General features: G+C 41.4%; 2 protein-coding genes across 2 annotated transcripts in view; both read right to left on the bottom strand.

The window, feature by feature from the left end:
• Positions 1-736: 736 nt before the first annotated feature.
• On the bottom strand, positions 737-6111 carry SRA1 (steroid receptor RNA activator 1). Its single transcript, XM_032220307.1, has 5 exons — positions 5708-6111; positions 5461-5634; positions 4804-4976; positions 3890-3998; positions 737-1491 (listed from the first exon to the last, which is right to left on the bottom strand). The coding sequence occupies exons 1-5, from the start codon at positions 5730-5732 to the stop codon at positions 1343-1345; spliced, it is 630 nt and encodes a 209-aa protein (XP_032076198.1). The 5' UTR covers positions 5733-6111; the 3' UTR covers positions 737-1342.
• A 765-nt stretch (positions 6112-6876) lies between these two features.
• Positions 6877-18908, bottom strand: part of APBB3 (amyloid beta precursor protein binding family B member 3) — a 54250-nt gene continuing 42218 nt past the window's right edge. Inside the window, exons 11-14 of the mRNA XM_032219177.1 lie at positions 18589-18672; positions 12162-12277; positions 9357-9545; positions 6877-8415 (exon numbers count right to left, since the gene is read on the bottom strand). Coding sequence (XP_032075068.1) covers positions 8188-8415; positions 9357-9545; positions 12162-12277; positions 18589-18672 — 617 coding nt within the window. The 3' untranslated portion in view covers positions 6877-8187. The remainder of the gene's footprint in view (positions 8416-9356; positions 9546-12161; positions 12278-18588; positions 18673-18908) is intronic.

Here is an 18908-nt window from a genome sequence, read left to right as displayed (position 1 = left end):
AAAGAACCTTATGTTACACTAAACTGAAAAAAAACCTTGTGAATTAACCAAGTAGGGGGAGGGTGTTTCAAAAAAGACCAATAAAAGTTACCTCCTTTGGAACTTCTTTGAATCAGACCAATTACAAATTTACCAGGACAAAAAACCCAAATAGAAACTAGCTTTTCAGAATTCCTGTGACATGGCCTAATTAGAAATCGCATTGATTATAAATGCAAGACATACACATACACACATACAACCAAGCACAATAGCCTCTCTGAAACTTTCAGTTTAACAAACATAGATACCTGCTACTATTTTATATTAAAAGCTACCTGTCAAATCCAGGATAAATTACAATATCAAAAATGTTGAATGCTGGCAAAGCAAAAAGCTGTTGACAGCATCCCTCCATAAAAGCCCCATAGAATGCAAGGGGCAACGAAGTCCTCAAGGACCACCCACTCTTCTGTGCAGGGACCCATGAAATTACTCTGGTTTACTAAACTTTTTTCATGAATTCCTTTGCTGCCATATAAACCTGTCTCCAGATATTTTATAAAATAGTAAAAATTATTTCAGGGTTTTGTTTATGATGTTTTAAATAAGAAACACTAGGCAAACAGCAACTATTCCTGTTCCAGTCTATCAGTTACAAAAGAAAAGATACCAGAGGCAACCAGTTAAATGAATAATAAAATGAAAAATGGTTTTAATACAGCCATATAAAATAAATAAGAACAAAGTCTACCAATAAAAGGATTTTCTAAAATTTATTTTTAACATCTGTTCCTGATTTTAGTAAACATCTGTTCCTCTTTAGTGCTGAGCCCTGCTCAAAAACAGAAAACAGTTTTTTTTTTCCTTTGTCTTTTCTTTTCAACAGGCACACTTTAGAGAACAGAAGGTGAAGTGAATTCTGCAGACAAACATGGAACAACATACTTATTGAGAAAAGAAAAATAAACAGGAAGACTTTACAGTAGCTATCTGAAGAAACTGTTTAGAGTTAACACCAGTATGGCATTTAGGATTCATTATACAATTTAAAAGCAGTATTTGCAAAATTGTTGTTTTTAATCTGTCATCTTCTTCAAAAAGGTACACTTCTTAAACAAGTGTTTTTTTTAAATTCAATCAAAAAATGTTCATTGATTATGATGTGATCAAGTTGGAAAATGCAACTTTTGATTAGACAGATGTTAAGAAAATAAAGTTATTCCTCTAATGGTTAAGAAGTCAAATCTCCCTGGACTAGGTTGCCTTTCAGACATGGTCCATTTTCATATTGGCAAGTTCCTGGGCTCAGGTAAATCTTATAAGCATTCAGGTCCAAACAGGTTGACTCCTTGCTCATGCTCTACTGCAGTGCATCTCCTCCAGGCAAGTTCTTTGTTTCAGCAATAAGCCTTTTGACTCCAACCATCCACTGGCTTACTTCAGCAACATGGTCCACCATTAGGGAGCGATGAATCTCATCAGCTTCATCCCAATGCTGACTCTTGAGCTCTGAAAAAAAGTAAAAAAGCATCTCAAATCTTATACAGTTGCTTTCAATCTATAAAATATAACCATAAACATCCCAAAACAATTTTAAAACAAGCACATCACACTTGGAATTTCTCAAAGGCGCATAATCGCATCACCAATGACTGGCTGATGCAACAGCTTGGCTCACTGCATTAGAGAAGAACCAAGTCTTCAGCACCTTTTGAATGGCCATCATGCCATCCCAAGCTCAGAGGATACATTGTTCCAGAGGACAGGTGCTATGGCAGAAAAGGCACATTTCCTGGATCCCATCAGATGACAATAGGGAGCTGGAATACACTTGCATTGTCAGATATTGTGGGATGTGCAAAAATGGTTGGAGACAAGCAGTTCTAACAGCTTTATAAGTAATAACCAACAGCTTGAATTGCTCTCAGAAGCTACTGGAAGCCCATGCAGCTTAGGAAATGTGCTATATGGGTGTACCACACATAACTATCTGCACCACTGCATTTTGGAGCAGTTACAGCTTCTAAGTGGTTTGCAGGGTCATGGCAGACTGTGACCAAAGCATGCATGACTCCATGAATAGGACCTCTCTGTCTAAGAACATGTATACTTTGCACACAGGAGGATTCTGTGCAAAAACAGTAATCCTTTCCTCTGGGACCCTCTGAAGTTGTAATCTGACCATCAACTCAAAAACCTTCCTCTACAAGGGAAGACTGGAGACAAGATTAAAATTATCTAGTATCTTTGGGTCCAGCAATGGTTTTTTGAAAAGCCGACGGATCATTGCTACCATAAATGTGGGTGGGACTAACTCCTCACTACTGCCGAACTGTATGTTGTCTCCCATTAGGTCTTAACTAGGCAGGAATGATATGGATCTAAAACACATGAACCAAACCCTAAGGATTCTGACCACTTCCTTAAAATCAATTGGCTCAAACTCTTCCCAAACAACTAGATAAGATCAGTCAACTTCGCACAAAACTGGAAAAAAAATCAATGCACCCGCAGATAAAACAATAATCAGAAAAGTACTCAAATGTGCTGAGATGGACAAAAATGACAATAGAACTAAAAGAAAGAAAAGAATCAGATTTCTATAAAATATGGAATAAAATTTATAAGTGGCTAGAAAACAGAAGCCAAAACAGAAGATAGCGAATGTAAATATATGGTGATATAAATAATCAATATTATTATAAGTGTTAGCACTACTGTTGTTATATTACAGGACAAGGTTAAAGTAATAGGAAGGCAATGCAGAATGGAGAATTATACAGGCTAAACAGGAAAGCTGATACAGAAGGGTGCAAAATTACTTTATATTGTTATGTATATTTTGTGTTTTGTTTGTTCTTGTGGTGTTTTTCTTTGTTTTTAAAGATTAAAACAGTCAATAAAATTATTTTTTTTAAAAGATCAGTCAATTTCACTACTCAGAGCAAACCTAAGTGACTTTTTCCATCAGATGCCCTCAAGCTCTTTTTAAAAAAAGAATTATTAAACATTTCAACATTAAAAACAACACAATTCCACTTGTTACAGAATTTCTGTATCAATGTCACTCATATAAACATAATTTCTAATTATATAGATTACTATACTATGTATTATATACTCATTTAAACTATAATGATATTTACAAATATATACATTTTTCTCTCTTTTTGATATAAATCTTACATATATATATAAATTCTTATATAGGAGCTTTATGTCTATCTTCCAGCCAATTGTACCATATATTCCAGATTTTATAATATTACGATTCTTCTCTATCCTTTAATTCCATGGTTAACCTCAAGCTCTTATATCTGCCCTGCAGGTGTTTCCTGACACTTTCCCCCAAAAGGATTGGGTCAACTAAAACAGGATCTCTTAACAGTAACTGAATAAGAGTAGAAAAATCTAGTGATATTTTCCTGCTCTTTTGGCCACAGAAAGGGTTACTAAGGGCTCTTATCCAATTTCATTTGTATTCACTTCCTCCAATGGCATTCTGAAGCCACAGTGGTGCAGTCTGAGCCAATGCTACTGTTGCCCTTCAATTCCAAACAATGAAAAGTTGTCAAAGAGCTTGAGGGACATTTCCAAATTCTCTTTAAAACCCAAAAGGCTTCATTAGGAACCTGAGGCAGAGTAATAAAATAGATTCTGCCTCCACAATAATCAACAGCTAAAAATAAACAGACAAAATAATCTTAGTCAACTACCCTCTAGCAGCATCACACATTGCTAAGAAAACTGCTCTGGTTTAAGTATGTGCAGAGTTCCCTCAGATGGGATTTTGCCAGTTCTATTAAATCAATATTTCTGCTACCTCTAGCACAATACACAGCTGAGGCTGAAGATTACAAAAAGAAATCACTACTGTGGTATAGCAAGCTATAGGTGTATTCCTTACCTTCTGTTAGAATTCCCATCCTTTTTCTTACAGGGGAAGATAATTTGCCTTGTGTCCACATTTCCTGCAGAATTACCAAGCGTTTATGGATATCATCACAAACCTGTTTCTGAATACAGAAGCAAATTATTATCAGGTATCTCTTTTTGGAGGGGGGGTCATATTTACAAATTCTAGCCATAGCAGGTGGCCATTCTCATGGTCCTTTCCTAAGATGCAGGAAAAGCAAAGCATTCAATAGTGCTATGATTCAATCAAATCAACAACTCTGGAATCATTTGCTTACATACATTTTTACCCTTTCAGCTAATCCCACTGCAGCCTCCTAATGTACAGCCAGTGCCTAAAGCTTATCTACAGAGACTTTATGACAAGAACTGAATGTAAACATTGTAAAGATCTTTAAAAATTCATTTTGCATGCCACATTTTAAACCAGCTGTCACAGGTTTCAAGGAGATGTGGGTTTCTTCAGAATTTTGTAAATATGTTGTGGAACTTTTTAAAAAAAATACCTTGTATGCAACAATAGATAGAAAAGGCTCTCTATTGAGCTGCAAATACTAATTTTTGGAAGACTGATATTTCAATATAACCCTCCTCTAAGGTCATATAAATGAACTTTGGTTTTGCCTTAATTGCAATAATCCCTTTTAAAGATGAAACTCACATCATCATTAATATTGCAAACTTTGGGTTACAAACAGAAGGAAAATGTTATTTTAATAGGAAAACAATTACAGACAACTTTAGGTTAGCTCTCTAATGGCAGGAAATGAAATGGAGATGGCATGAGGAGATCTGCCTTAAAAACAATTACAGAGACATTACTGTTACAGTAAGTAAGACATGATGATGAGACACAAACAACTTCATTCTATAGTAAAATCCTCAAAAAGCTGGTAGCTCTCTTACCTGCACAAAGTTCCTACAGTTGTTCAGAGCCTCGTGCAAGGAAGAAAGCACATCCTCTATCTCATATTCCTTGTCAGTTTCTACAACAGATGGTGTTGTGGCATCAGCTCTCTGAAAAGAGGTTGGCGGTCCAGGAGGAGGCAGGTTCACAGACTGTGGGACAAGCAATCCAACTGAGAGAGTAGACACAGATTGTGTTAAAAGAAAGATGTGTACAGCATTAATCCACTTTAGTGGAGAGAAAAAATGGGTCTTAAATTAAAAAGCTAGTAGATAAATTAAGCATAGCTGCTGTGGAAATACTAACCCCTTAGAATCAAATACAATTACCCCAATTTTGGCCATTCTTGGGAACTGCCCATAAATAAAAACATTGAAATGGAGACCTCAGGGCTATAGACTAAATTAGGAAATAAGAAAGTAATCTCGAAAGAGGCACTGGGTGGTCTGTAATGCTGTCAAAAAAGCTACATATGTTCACCAAGTCGCAAAGACTTAAGTTTCCAGCATGACCGAAACCAAGAATCAGAACAAAATAAAGAGAATGGGAAAAGTAATCTGCTCTCTCCAGGCACAAAAAGCGATGCACACTCCTAAAAATTAAATAAAATAAGATTACAGGGCAGGATTTTTACAGATTTTCAAACCGTCCCCAACCTGGGCTAGAGGCAAGGGAGGGGCGCGGCACCGTTTCGGGCTCCTTTCCTTCACTTGCCGCCGCCACTCTTCTCCGGAAGGGACCCCGCTGGGTCAAGCCGCTGGAACGAGCCGGACGCTGCTGCAGCCCGTAGGAGAATTCCGGGGGGTCATTCCAGCCGCGCTGCCGGTTCCCTGCAAAAGAAACAGATGATCAGCCGCCAGGCTCTCGCAACAACCACCACCTTTCTTCCGCCACGCAGCTCACCGGGCTTGACATAGAGCTCCGCCATCACCACACTTCCGCCCGGCGCCCTTGCCTGAATGGCGAGCGGCTCTCCCACCAGGCCATTTCCCGTCGCCCGCGATGACGTAGCGGCCTCCTGTCAGTCTTTGGCGGTGGGGGGGGAGTTCACGGAGGAGGAGAGAGGGCGTGGCCCTGCCGTCCGACTCAGAAGGCGCTGACGCTTCGTGACGGTTGTTACATCCGGCGAGGGCGGTCCTGGCGTTCCTGAAGGTCGCAGGCGATTTTCTGAGGGGCGAAGACCCTTTTGGAGGAAAAGACGGAGCGAGAAAATGCTTTCATCCATTTCGTTCCGTTTTTCATATACAATGCAGGACTTGGTATCAATGGTAAAACAAATAAGTATTTGTTACGTTGTAAACTGCCCAGCGTCACCTGTGGTAAGATGGGTGAACCCAGTCGCCGCTCACTCGCTATCCCGCCTGTCAGTACCAGGCTTGCCCCGCCCACCCCCTTCAGCTGTTGGACAAGCCCACGTGGCGCGCCCTCTGCATGGATTCCTCCCCCTTCATTGGAAACTAGGCAGCTGTCAAAGAGGAGGGAGCAGTGCGCGCCACGTGGGCTTGTCCAACAGCCAAATCCTCACCTCCTGATCCTTCTTCGGCTGTTGGACAAGCCCACGTGGTGCACGCTGCTCCCTTCTCTTTGACAGCCACCTTCTTTCCAATTTGGGGGGAGGGGTCCATGCGTTTTTCCTCCCTCTGTTTGCATGGATTCCCCACCCCCATTGGAAACGAGGCGGCTGTCACTCACACACACACACACACACACACACACACACACACACACACACACACACCGCATGTGTAAAGGACTGGATTTACACTATATATCTGTGATGGCGAACTTATGGCATGCATGCCAGAGGCAACACACAGAGCCCTCTCTGTGGGCATGTGCGCCGTAGCCCCAGCTCAACCAGCTGGTTGTCATGTTTCTGCACCTGGCATGTGCATGTGCGCGCCTTCTGGTTTGGGCACTCTGTGCCTAAAAGGTTCGCCATCACTGTTATATATATTCAACCACTCATTTGAGCACCAGTAGAATTGTTAGGAGACAGAAACCAAACATAAAGCAAATATAGCTTTAATATATATTAGTACTTTATTTGACCAATGTAGATAGATAAAAAGTATAACTGAGGTAGACTTGAGTCTATCTTCATCCAGAATTACTTATTAAAAGAAAGAAAAGGAATTATATCAAGAATGAAACGGAAACGTAAAATGTAATGCATTTGCAGATCCATCCTTCTTCCTACCAGTGTCATCTATCCATTATATAGATCCCATAGATTAGTGATCTAGTAGTCATTTTCACAATGCTAGTGCAACAGGTATTATTACATCTTTTGAAAAAGAAATCTTCCTTCTTATTATTTTTCTCTTGTAAGAATCATCAATGTTGGCTCATCAAATGATGATCTGAGTCTCGATGATGCTTCCAAGACTGGTAGAATGGCCATGTTATAAATAACAATCATGTATGCAAGACCTATGTATGCATAGTTTCCTACAAACATTTTGTTAGAAAGCACTGGGATTATGTGCATCATTTGATGTGCTTACTATGGTCAGGTACTTGTTTCAGAATAGTTGTTTCCTAGTATCTGCATGACTGGCAACACTACTTATTGATGATGTTCAAATGTTAAAAGGAATGCAGATTTAATCAAATTTTTTAAAAAAATATTGAGAAGGGGAATTATACAAACTAGTACAGTGAGAACTATGCTTGGACCGATAAAGTATACTAATTAGTATATTAATTATTGAATGAAAATATTGACATTCGTGGTCCAAACACATTTGAGTGACATTAGCTTGGAGAATATTGATGTCAATTATTTATTACTTTTCCAGGAATAACTTCAGATCAAGAATTTATATTAATCCAAGCATGTATCTAGAGATTCAATAGTTTTTTCTTCTCTTGAGCCTATTTTCCAGTGTCACATTCCAAGAGTTCAAACTACAACTAGAAAAAGAACCATGTTCATGTCGTAGCTTCAACTATAAAAAATCATGGGTTGTTACTGAATGAAGATGAATTGGCTGCTTTGCTCCTACTTATCAATCCCTGGGCAATTGGAGCAAGACTTTAACTTTACGCAGTGATTATGATGTTGCTTGCTCTTAGTAGCAAACAGCACCTTCAATTGTTTTTGTGCAGCATTGCTTTTCCCTTGCCCCCCCTCCCCCTCCCCAACAAGCTTGCCTCTCCCACAGAGTTTCTATGTAGCAAAGAACTGCAAGAAATATGCATAGCATGTCCAGAATCTGTCAGGATCCTTCTTTAGGATCCACTCTTGTTTGGCTGTATTGGTTTTTCGCTTCAGTGAAGGAGTTTCACAAACAAAATTATGCTAGTTACATTCATAGCCTGGACATCAGAGGACAGTGCCATTAAGGCTCATCTGGGACCCACCAGACTTTGTTTTAATCTTAGGAAGTGTGTAGTATGGAATGTTTTTGGCGGAAGGTTTCAAAGAAAGAGAACAATCCCCTCTTGCACGTTGTAGCCCCACTGCTGGTTTTCTGCAAGGAGGGTCCTGTGATGGGAAATGAGCAAACGGGTGAATCAAGCGACATTGTCCTTTTCAGCTTCATAATGGAGTGTGAACTACTTTTTGTTCTCATTCGTGATGCCACTAAGCATTTTTGATACTGGACCTATCAAAGAAACACATAAATTGCAATGAATTTAGAGACTACATAACCAGTCATGATTTACAAAAACCTAAATTAGCATGTGGTTTTTTTTGTCCTAAAAATCTTCTTGCTATCATATTAATGGCAAAGACTCATTCAATTTCCTGTTGACTAAAAGATAAAACGTGGCAATAGTTTACCGTTGCTTTAATCTGTAATGTCTTTCTTCCTTACTTCCCAAACTAGACTACAAACCTAAGATTCCTTGTTGTCTCCCATTCCAGTGTGACTAGGTTCAATCTTGCTTAGCTTTTTCAAGTTCAGGCAAGATGCTGTAAGGACATACAATCCAGTAAATTATTTGGAGAAACCTGAATATATAAAATATTACGGCTTAATCTGAAAATACTCATTCAAAATTCTGCAGCTGCAATTGGCCAGATATTTTATAATTCTCCTATATAGTGATTAAAACTAAGTTCAATTATTTGATGATATTCTGATTTTCTGGCTAGATCCTAATTATCAGATATAATGCATAGCAATATTATACCAAATGATCTCCACAAAAAGATTGATTTCACTCATTCTTAGGAAGCTCTATAATGTTTAATTAAGGTCTGACTTTCTCTTTTTCCTAGAGCTAGGCTGTAGGAAATGGTTCTGCCAGAATGGTTTAGAAGTCCTCATTTAGATAGAATAAAATATTTCAGGTGTTTTATTCTAAATAGCAATATGCAATAATAATTTCTTCTTTTAGACAAGATACTTGATCTTTATATCTTCAAGTATTTCAAGAACAATGAATACTGAGCCAGAAAACAATGTATTGGGTGTGATGGGCAGTGGAACTAAGAATGGTAGGAAGATAAAATGTATGCAAGCTTAAGACGAAGCTTCTTTAGAAGACTAATACTTTTCCTGAAGTCTGCTCTGGTTTGTTTTATTTTCACAGCATTTACCATACATGCAGCCTGTACTGCTTCTGAGATGGTCCCAGCATCTGGTTCACACCAAAAGGCTGTGCATTGGAAATGTTGTTTCCCCATGTCAACAATAAGTCCAAATGTGTGGGCATCTCTCCCAATCCCAATAAAAGTCACGTAGCGTACTTGACATTCCCAAATGCAGGGATCTTTCTCCTCTTCAGCCTTAAAGAATACAAAACAATCCAATCAGATTACACTAAGAGTACTCATTGCATTTATCCCAATTGTCCTCCAGGTACTAGTTGCAAGCTTTAGGTGTTTTTCACACAGGAATCAAATGTATACTTTATTTCTTTTTTAAAAAAATACCTATTCCTAACACAAAAATAAATTACTTGATCAGCCTCATAAATGTGATGCAGTGAATGTGATGCCCTGCCAAATCCAAACAAATCCCATTATGGTGTATACATCCAGCAGGCAGGACTTGAATCAGAGGTGGTATTCAGCAGGTTATGATGAGTTCTGGAGAACTGGGAGTGGAAATTTTGAGTAGCTTGAAGAACCAGTAAATACCACCTCTGACTGACCCCTCCCACATATCTTCTTTGCCTCCTGAGTCCCAGGTAATCGGGAGGGAATGGGGATTTTGCAGTAACCTTCCCCTGGATTGGGGAGGGAATGGAGATTTTACAGTATCCTTCCCATGCCACGCCCATCAAGCCACACCCACAGATCTGGTAGTAATTTTTTTTGAATACCACCACTGGCTTGAAACTTCTAGTTCAGGAATGTCAAAACTCAAGGTCTGCAGGCTGGATCCAGCTCACGGGGCCACCTGGAAACAGCAAAGAACCAGCCTGTGCTGCCTCTGCCCGCAAAAACGGAGGTTGGAAGGGCCGTGTGCAGCCCTCAGGCCCCATTTTTGGCTGCAATGGCCTCCTGCAGCCCACGGGGGTTTCATTTTCACTGGCAGAGGACTAACAAAACAAAAACAAAATAAAAGGAGAATGTTTTCCCTTTTGCATTTGAGTATGCAAGAAGGGACAGGAAAGGAAAAAGGGAAAGAGAGAAAGAAGAAAATATGGGAAGAGAACAAGGAAGGAAAAATAAGGAAAGAGAGAAGGAAGAATAAAGGAGAATGAAGAGGGAAGGAAAAGGAAGGAAGGAAGGAAGGAAGGAAGGTTATAAGGGTCTGAGGGAAGTCTTGCCTTAGTACTTAGTCACCACAGGTGCCCCCATGAGCATTGAGTTGCCCCCCCCTCTCCCAAGGTCAAACACAATCCTGATGTGGTCATCAATGAAATCGAGTTTAATATCCCTGCTCCAGTTTATAGTTTAATGTAATATATTAAAAGTAAACATTATTGGAAAAACAACATAATAGGACTGTGTTTTGTAAATGTACCGTAAATTCCATTCTGCAGAAAGCAATACTTAGTGCTCATTGAAACCAGTGGAACAAATAGGATGTAACTGTATCTGGATTTATCAACCATCTCTGAAAACTAATATTCTTGGGCAGGTTAATAAGGGGTCAAGAATGACCCTTTAATATTTATGATTGGGTTTTCAATTTATATTTAATAAATTAGGTTGAACTATAGACAAACCCCAACAAAAGTTAAGGATACTAAAGTTCTCAGTGAGAGAGATTAATGGAAGTGTTTAATATTCTAATGAAAATCAGTTGAATTTGTAATATACAAAGCTAAACATATTAAAATCCAATTGACCTCTGTGGGATAATTGACTATAATTGACTCCCACTGGAATCAATGGATCATTGAAATATTCATCTTTGGCAGCATCATTTAATTCTGACAGCAAATGGCTAGCACAGATTAAAGAACTACTGTGGAACCTTAGTAAGATTTCAATAAACTTAATTATACCTTTACTATAAAGCTGCTAATATACAGTATGTAAGTGCCAGTTTTCAGCAAAAAATGCCCAAAATAACAATAGCACTTAGATTTATATTCCGCTCCATAATGCTTTACATGACACTCTTAAGTAGTTTCCAAATGTCAGCTGCCCCCAACAATCTGGGTCCTCATGAGGGATGGAAGATGAATATTTCAATGATCCACTGATTCCAGTGGGAGTCAATTATAGTCAATTATCCCATGGAGGTCAATTGGATTTTAATATGTTTAGCTTTGTATATTACAAATTCAAATTCAAAGTTTGATACTGAACCCATCAGTATCAAAGACCTGGCAATGGGCAGTCAGCCTATAATGCTGTATTCTAACCACTGAGTCACCATGGCTCAAAAATCATGGTTACATGATGGACACTGCAAACAGCTGGGCCCTGTAGCCAAGTGCCCAAAATATGACGGGTGGGGTGGGGGGAAACAACATCATAACTTTGAATGGTCACTAAGTGACCAGTTGTGAGGACTACCTGATTTTGCAACCAAGATCTGATCAGGGTCAGCAATCTATGGCCAAGGGGCCAGATATGCCCACCAGCCAAAATCTTTCAGCTCTTGGTCCCAAAAAGAAATATACTTACCCAACCCACAACAGAGGGAGAAAGAATGCTCACCACCTCACCCAAAAATTGTGGTAGCAGCAGCATGGCCTCTGGCTCCTCTGCAGAAAAAGGCTGCCAATCCCTACTCTAAGTAAAAACATTCAATCAATGGTGCTGAGAAGAATTCCAATTATCCGTTTTTCTGTCAAGTATCTTCTTGGGTAATTACTCAGTTTCTGGGATATGCAACAAAGCGGGCCATAACACATATAGGACACAGATAGCAAGGTCATACTCAGACATTTGGTGAGAAGAGAAAGATTCCACTATGTACAATATCACAAAGGGTCTTACTTCAGTCTGATTTGCTTGCATCACTGAGTCTGAAACACTAACCACAGCTTGAATCCACTGCTCACGGTTACGGCTGCCCATCAGAGTTTCAATGGCATTATTTAGCACATCAATCCCTAAAGTGCCAATGCAGGAAAGAAATGAATAAGCCAAGCCATTTTTCACCATTAGCTGCAGAATAATTTCAGGATCCAGGGTCTGAATTCCAGAACTCCAGTTAAGGCACCGTGGCTACTTAAGATTCCTTCCAAGGCCAAAAATGAGGAAAGGTAACTAAAGAAACCATCTGTTTTGAGATATTTCAAGAGAACAGCTAGTGTGAGAGAAATATGCATGTATCCAAAAGAAATGTAGTAACTTTCAACATTGAGATTTCTACCATTTCCTTTAACCTAACCCTAACAGCTTTAACCTTTAATTATAGAAACTTATAATAGGCACAATAGCAAGACAACATGATGAATTTGTTGATTTCTTGACAAACAGCTATTAAAGGGATTTATTATAGATTTTTAAATTTATTTTTTAAGGTGAAATAGAACATAAAAGAAAAGCAGCATTTTACTCTTTGTTCCTTAATCATTTCCTAATCAACTCTATGCCCCAACCTGATTCCTGTCACTTCCTGTCAATCCTAACATGTCTTTAACTCAAGAGCAAACTACAGTATGAACAAAACCAATGGATTTTCATTTAAAGTTCCAAGATCTCAATTGCAAAAGTTAGTTAGTAGTTTCACTTTGCTGCCATTTACTGGATCAGTAAATAGCTGCAGATATTTGCTAGTCAGAGCTGATAGTGTTATTGATGTGGTCAGTGTATCCAGCATGGAGAAGAAAGCATTATTGCACAGGAATCTCATCAACATAATTATTCATTTTTCCATATATCTGACATGATTCCTGTAAAGCATAAAAATCAATTGTCAAGATTGAATTTGCTTCTGCTTCCTGTGAATATAAACATTTCTCAACTTGCCAGAGAATTGGGAGGAGGGAAGGGGAAGATGGAGTGCAGAGGCTGCAGACTTCAGACAGAAAAGCCAAGCGCTCACCAAGGATACTTCTGCAGGTATCGGCAAAGACATAAACTGTTCTCAAAATAAAAAGTCAATTCATAATTGGACAATATGACCTGTCCAGTAGGAGGAATGGAGAAATATATTCTTTAACTATGCAGGATTGCACGGGAAAAGTTTGCTTTCTTCGGTATCGAAATGATGTACTCAATAAAGTTTGCTTTTGGGATTCAAAGTTCCTGAAAGTGTCTATGTTTGTTGGGAACATTATTCGGACAGTTGACATTAAACCACTTTGCCTAACTCTGGTTCCGCACAGTCTACTCAGCCACCTCCAAGAGCACTGTGGGGAGTCTGGGAACAATGTCTGGTGTGGAGCGAAATGTAGAGACGGTGACAAAGACCAGGGTGGGTGTGACAAAGGAAGCCCCGGCAATGGTGCAGGCAGACTTTGGCTCCCAAGCAGTCATGACCTGGTCTAAAGTGTGAGCAGAGAAGGCAGAGCAGCTGGCGATGCAGGATGAGGGTGCAGCAACTGGATCCTTCTACCCTGGCTCCGTAGAGCCATGGTGAGGGGTGGTGGGGAAGGCGGCGAAAGCTACATTTCCCTTGATCCCACCCGAGAGCTGTGGAATGGGAAGAGCCAGTGTATTAGAAATACCTGGCCACATGCCACAGCCCATCAGTGGACTGAGAGAGAAATTTGTGGGGATGGAGGTACGAGACATGATAGATAGCTCAAGCCACCAGAACAGGAGCCAGCCAAGCCCCAGTGGGCTTCTTCACTTCCACAGCCCTAGCCTCAGCCAGTGGCTAGGGGAGCAGCATCCCTGGGTGCTTCCCAGTCCCAGGTGGGTTATTGCCCTGCAGCAGAGGGGTGCATTAGGCCAGGGCACTGCCAGTCCCTGAGGGGTGACTACTACTCCACACAGGGGAGCCAGCCAACCTCATGTGCCCCTGGTAGCTATGGGTTTCGAACCCCACTCATTCCCACATGGAGCGGAGTGGCCGCCAGGATACTGGCTTGCCCCAGGGCACTTGGAACCCCTGCCAATAAATGCCACGTTCAACAGGAGACCGGAGAAGTTGGCCTTTTTCCTGAACCATGCGTGGAGCCACATGGACCTGTATGGACTGTCTACCCAGAAGATGTCGCCTACATGAACGCTATAGTGGTCAGCCCGGAGAGAGATTAAGCAGAGTGGGTTACACAGCTGCATGGCGAGGGACCTCCCAAGCTAGTGAACCTTGGCACCTTCCTAGATGAGCTCTGGGCTTGAGTCAGGGACAATACGCAGATCTGCCGAGTACGAGATCTGCACTATCAAACAGGGGAACAGGCCAGTGACCAAGTACATCCGTGAGTTTTGGAGTCTTGCCAGAAAGCTGAGGGGGTGACCAGAGTGGTTGCTGGTCTTCTACTTTCATAACAGCCTGAATCAGGAGCTGTATTCCACTTGCGGAATCCCAGTCGACATTCACACGTGGTACCAGCTGGCAACAAACATGGAGTTGGATCTGATAGAATATAAGAGGCATGGAGGAACTGAGAGCTGGCCAAGAAGAAGCCAAGAGAGATGTTTGTTGGGTCAGAAAACCCCAGCAGCTACCTCCTCCACCACAAGAGAGGTCCCAAAGCTTGAGCCCTGATAGTGCTTCTGATGTGAGGAGGAGGGCCATAGGGCTGTGACCTACTTGGCACCCAAGCCCATGATGACCCTGAAGGTTCCAAGCCCAGAAAAAACCAAGAAGACATTGAAGGAGGAGAGAGAAAAGACGTGAGTGGCACACCAAGTCATAGAGACCTCTCCCACAACCAGTGAGGGGGAGGGAACTCTGACCCACAGCAAGGCCAAGTTGACCCTCTATGACAGTGGGTGTCAACCTTCCTAATACCATGACCCTTTAATACAGTTCCTCATGTTGTGGTGGTCCCCAACCATAAAATAATTTAATGTTTTCTGTATTTTTTCAAAAATATGTGTTTTCCGATGGTCTTAGGCGACCCCTGTGAAAGGGTCGTTCGACCCCCAAAGGGGTCCCGACCCTCAGGTCGAGAACCACTGCTCTATGAGAGCAACAGTGAGGAGGAGAATGACCTGATTATAAGTAGAGCCATCACCCCTTTTACTGTCTGGGGGGCGGTCATAGTGCCCCACTCAGGGTGAAGGGAGTCATAACAGCCTTGATAGACTCACAATGCAGAGTTTAGTCAGCCTGCAGACAGTGAGACTAGAATTGAAAGTGAGGAGGCTATGCGAACCCATGAAATTTGAGCAGGTCAATGGCCTGCTCAAAGGGGGGCTGCCTTCCTCCTACCTAACTGAGCCAGTGAGCCTGAGAATGGGGAACCACAAAGAGACTATCTGGTTTATGGTGGCCCAAAAAAATGGTGGGAGCCATGATATTGGAGTTGGCATGGCTGAAGAAGTGGAGCTCGACTGTATGCTGGGGGAGAGAGAGGAACCGCTTAGTGATGGGCCCAGGGACTCCATAACTTTCAGAGAGGAAGCATAGTGAGCCCCAGCTACGCCTGAGCACATGAGAGTGGCCACCAAGTCAAAGCCAAGGGAGCCTGCAATCTCCAAGGAGTATCAGGACCTCATCAAAGTGTTTACCAAGAATCTATTGTTCTTCTCCCCCATCTCCCCACAGACTATGCAATTAAGATCTTTCCAGGGGCGAAATTGCCTAAGCTTAAGATATATACAATGACTCCCAATGAGATAGGGGAGCTAAGAGACTTCATAGACAAGAACCTAGCTAGGGGATTCATCCAGCTGGTGAAATCCCGAGTGGCAACTTCCATGCTGTTTAAAGAAAAAAAGGATGGGTCACATGGATTTCTGCAGGATCAATGGGGTCTGTGTGGAGAACATGGAGGACATGCTGGGGTATTTGTTCAAAGAGAAGGTGTTCACCAAGATGGACCTAAGAGAGACATACTATCAAATGAGGATTAAAAAGGGAGATGAATGGAAGACTACATTTAACTGCCCCTTGGGGTGCTACCAATTCAAAGTGATGCCTTTTGGTCTACAGGAGCACCTGTTGTGTTCATGTAACTAATAAATGAGATGCTGCATGAAAATTTGTACAAAGGGGTTCTGATGTATCTGAACGACATCCTCATCTACTCTGAGACAATAGAAGAGCATGTGAGACTAGTGCACCAAGTGCTTAGGAAACTCCTGGAAGTTAAGCTGTGTGCCAAACTGTCGAAGTGCTAATTTCACAAAACAAGTTTGGACTACTTAGGGTATTGGGTGTCATTTGAAGGAATAGAGATGCACCCGGGGAAGGTGAAAGCCATTCTGGAGTGGCAGGCCCCCCAAACTCAAAAACAGGCACAGGGTTTTATAGTGGAGCTACCAGAAAGTGGGGGAGACATTATGATTTGGACCGTCATGGATCTGTTCTCCAAGCAAGCCCACTTTGTGGCATGCCCCAAGCTCCGCCCAAGATGTTCATACAACACATCTACCAACTGCACAGAATGCCCAAACACATCAGCTTGGACCAAGTACAGTTCACAGTGGAGTTCTGGTGTGAATTCGTAAATCTGATAGGGCCATGATGGCGAACCTATGGCATGCATGCCAGAGGTGACACGCAGAGCCCTCTCTGTGGGCACATGCACCATCGCCAGCTGCTCTTCTGGATTTCAGTGGTCTTTGCGAATGCTGGAGTTCTGGAAAACTGCTTGAAAAACAGCCCCCCAAAATGGCCTGAAACTGCCCGAAAAATGGCCAAAACAGCCAAAAAGCAGGCATGCGCATGCTGGCCAGCTGGTCTTCAGGTTTTCGGTATTCCAGCATGTGTACATGAATGTGCATTCCAGATTGGGCACTTAGTGCCATCACTGTGATAGGGTCTTCCCAGGATTTAGCTCTGGGTTCCATCCAAGTACGAATGGAGCCTCAGAATAAGCTGCAGTGGTAGAGCAATGCCTATGTTGTTATATTAATTAGCAACAGTCTAACTGTTGCCATTTGCAGAGGTAGCATACAATAATTCAATGCATAGCAGCACAGGCTTTACCCCATTTAAGGTAACCATGGGAATGGAGTTCATGCCTATGCCAAAGTATCCCAAGGAGCCTCCCTCCTCAGTAATTTCGGGAGTTACTCCCTAAATAGAGCATGCAAGGATGTAAAGAAAGCCTTAGTGAAAGCAAGAAAAGGGCAAAAACAAGCAGACAAAAGGAGAGCTTCCCAAAACAAATTCAAGGTGGGGGAAAGAGTGTACTTATCCACAAAATACCTAAAGTTAAGGCAACCTTGTAGGATGTTGGGCCCCAAGTATATTGGTCCATTTCCTATTCTGAAAATAATCATTCCCGTCATAGTAGAGCTATGGTTACTCAAGATATTAGGAAAAGTGCATCTGGTATTCCATTGTAGCTTGTCAAATCAGCCCAAAGACCAGCTCTTCCAGTTTCCTGCACTGCCGCTCGCATGAAGGCCAACTGATCATCGTGCACGCATGCGTGCCAGAAACCCGGAAGAGGAATGGTTGATGCCACGTGTGCCAGACGACAAGACTCTGTGTGTCATTTCGGGCACGCATGCCATAGGTTCACCATCACAGGTCTAAGCTAAGACCGGTGGGGAAAGAAACCCGGGCCCGATCACAATGGGGGGAGAAGAACACAATGAGATAAAAAGGATCCTAGATTCTAATTATTACAAAGGGAAATTGCAGTATCTAGTACAATGGAAAGGATATCCAAGGACAGAAGCAGAATGGGTTAAAGCCAACAGTGTTAAGGCAGACTGGCTAATGAACAGGTTCCATTTGAAATATCTTCAGAAACCAGGGGGAGATGTAAAGAGGAATGGTATGAACCCATGGTGGTAATATGTGTTTCATATTTTGTAGGTATCCCTTCTTTCCAGGGGGCTAGCATGTCACAATTGAATGCTTATGCTTCCTGTGAATATTATTGCTTCTCAACTTGCCAAAGAACTGGGGGAGAGAAGGGGAAAATGGAATGCATAGGCTCCAGACTGGAGAGCCAAGTACCCACCAAGGACACTTCTGCAGGCCAAGACATAAACTGTTCTCAAAACAAAAGGACAATTCATAATTGGACATTGTGACCTTTTCAGTGGGAGGAGTGGAGAAATCTATTCTTTATGCAGGATTGCATGGGAAAAGTTAGAGCTGGTTTTGCTTTCTTCGGTGCTGAAATGGTGTACTCAGTAAAGTTTCGCTTTTGGGATTTCAAAGTTTCTGAAGGTGTTTCTGTTTGTTGGGTACATTAGTCGGACCATTGACATAAACCACCAATTTCAATTTATAATTTCATAGCTATAAAAAGGCTAATAAAATAGACAAGATTATACCTTACAATATTTATGAAGCAGTTATAAACATAAGTTGCAGAAGTCATTAAGAAATACCTACCCATAGATTTAGATACTGGTAAGCTGCCGATAAAAAAAGCTTTGTATTTCTGAACAGACTCTCTCACAACATCCAATATATCAGCTGCAGGAACAAAAGAGAACATATTTGTTCCAATCTGTTGTTCAGAAAATAAATCTCAGGGCATTGAAATAAGGAGATACTGAAACATGTCACTTAATGAGTAATCAAATGTTTCATCATGATTCTACAGTAAGTCTCACTGAGTTCATTCATTGGTCCTTAAGAGTGCCATCAAGAAATACAAGTTTTTATAGGAGGTGTCAAATGCTGCACTACAGTTTATAATAAGGGGACAG

The sequence above is a fragment of the Thamnophis elegans genome, chromosome 6 (assembly GCF_009769535.1).
Source record: "Thamnophis elegans isolate rThaEle1 chromosome 6, rThaEle1.pri, whole genome shotgun sequence".
NCBI lineage: Eukaryota > Metazoa > Chordata > Lepidosauria > Squamata > Colubridae > Thamnophis > Thamnophis elegans.
The sequence above is the reverse complement of the archived record's forward strand: the minus strand, read 5'-3'. Positions and strand labels throughout refer to the sequence as shown.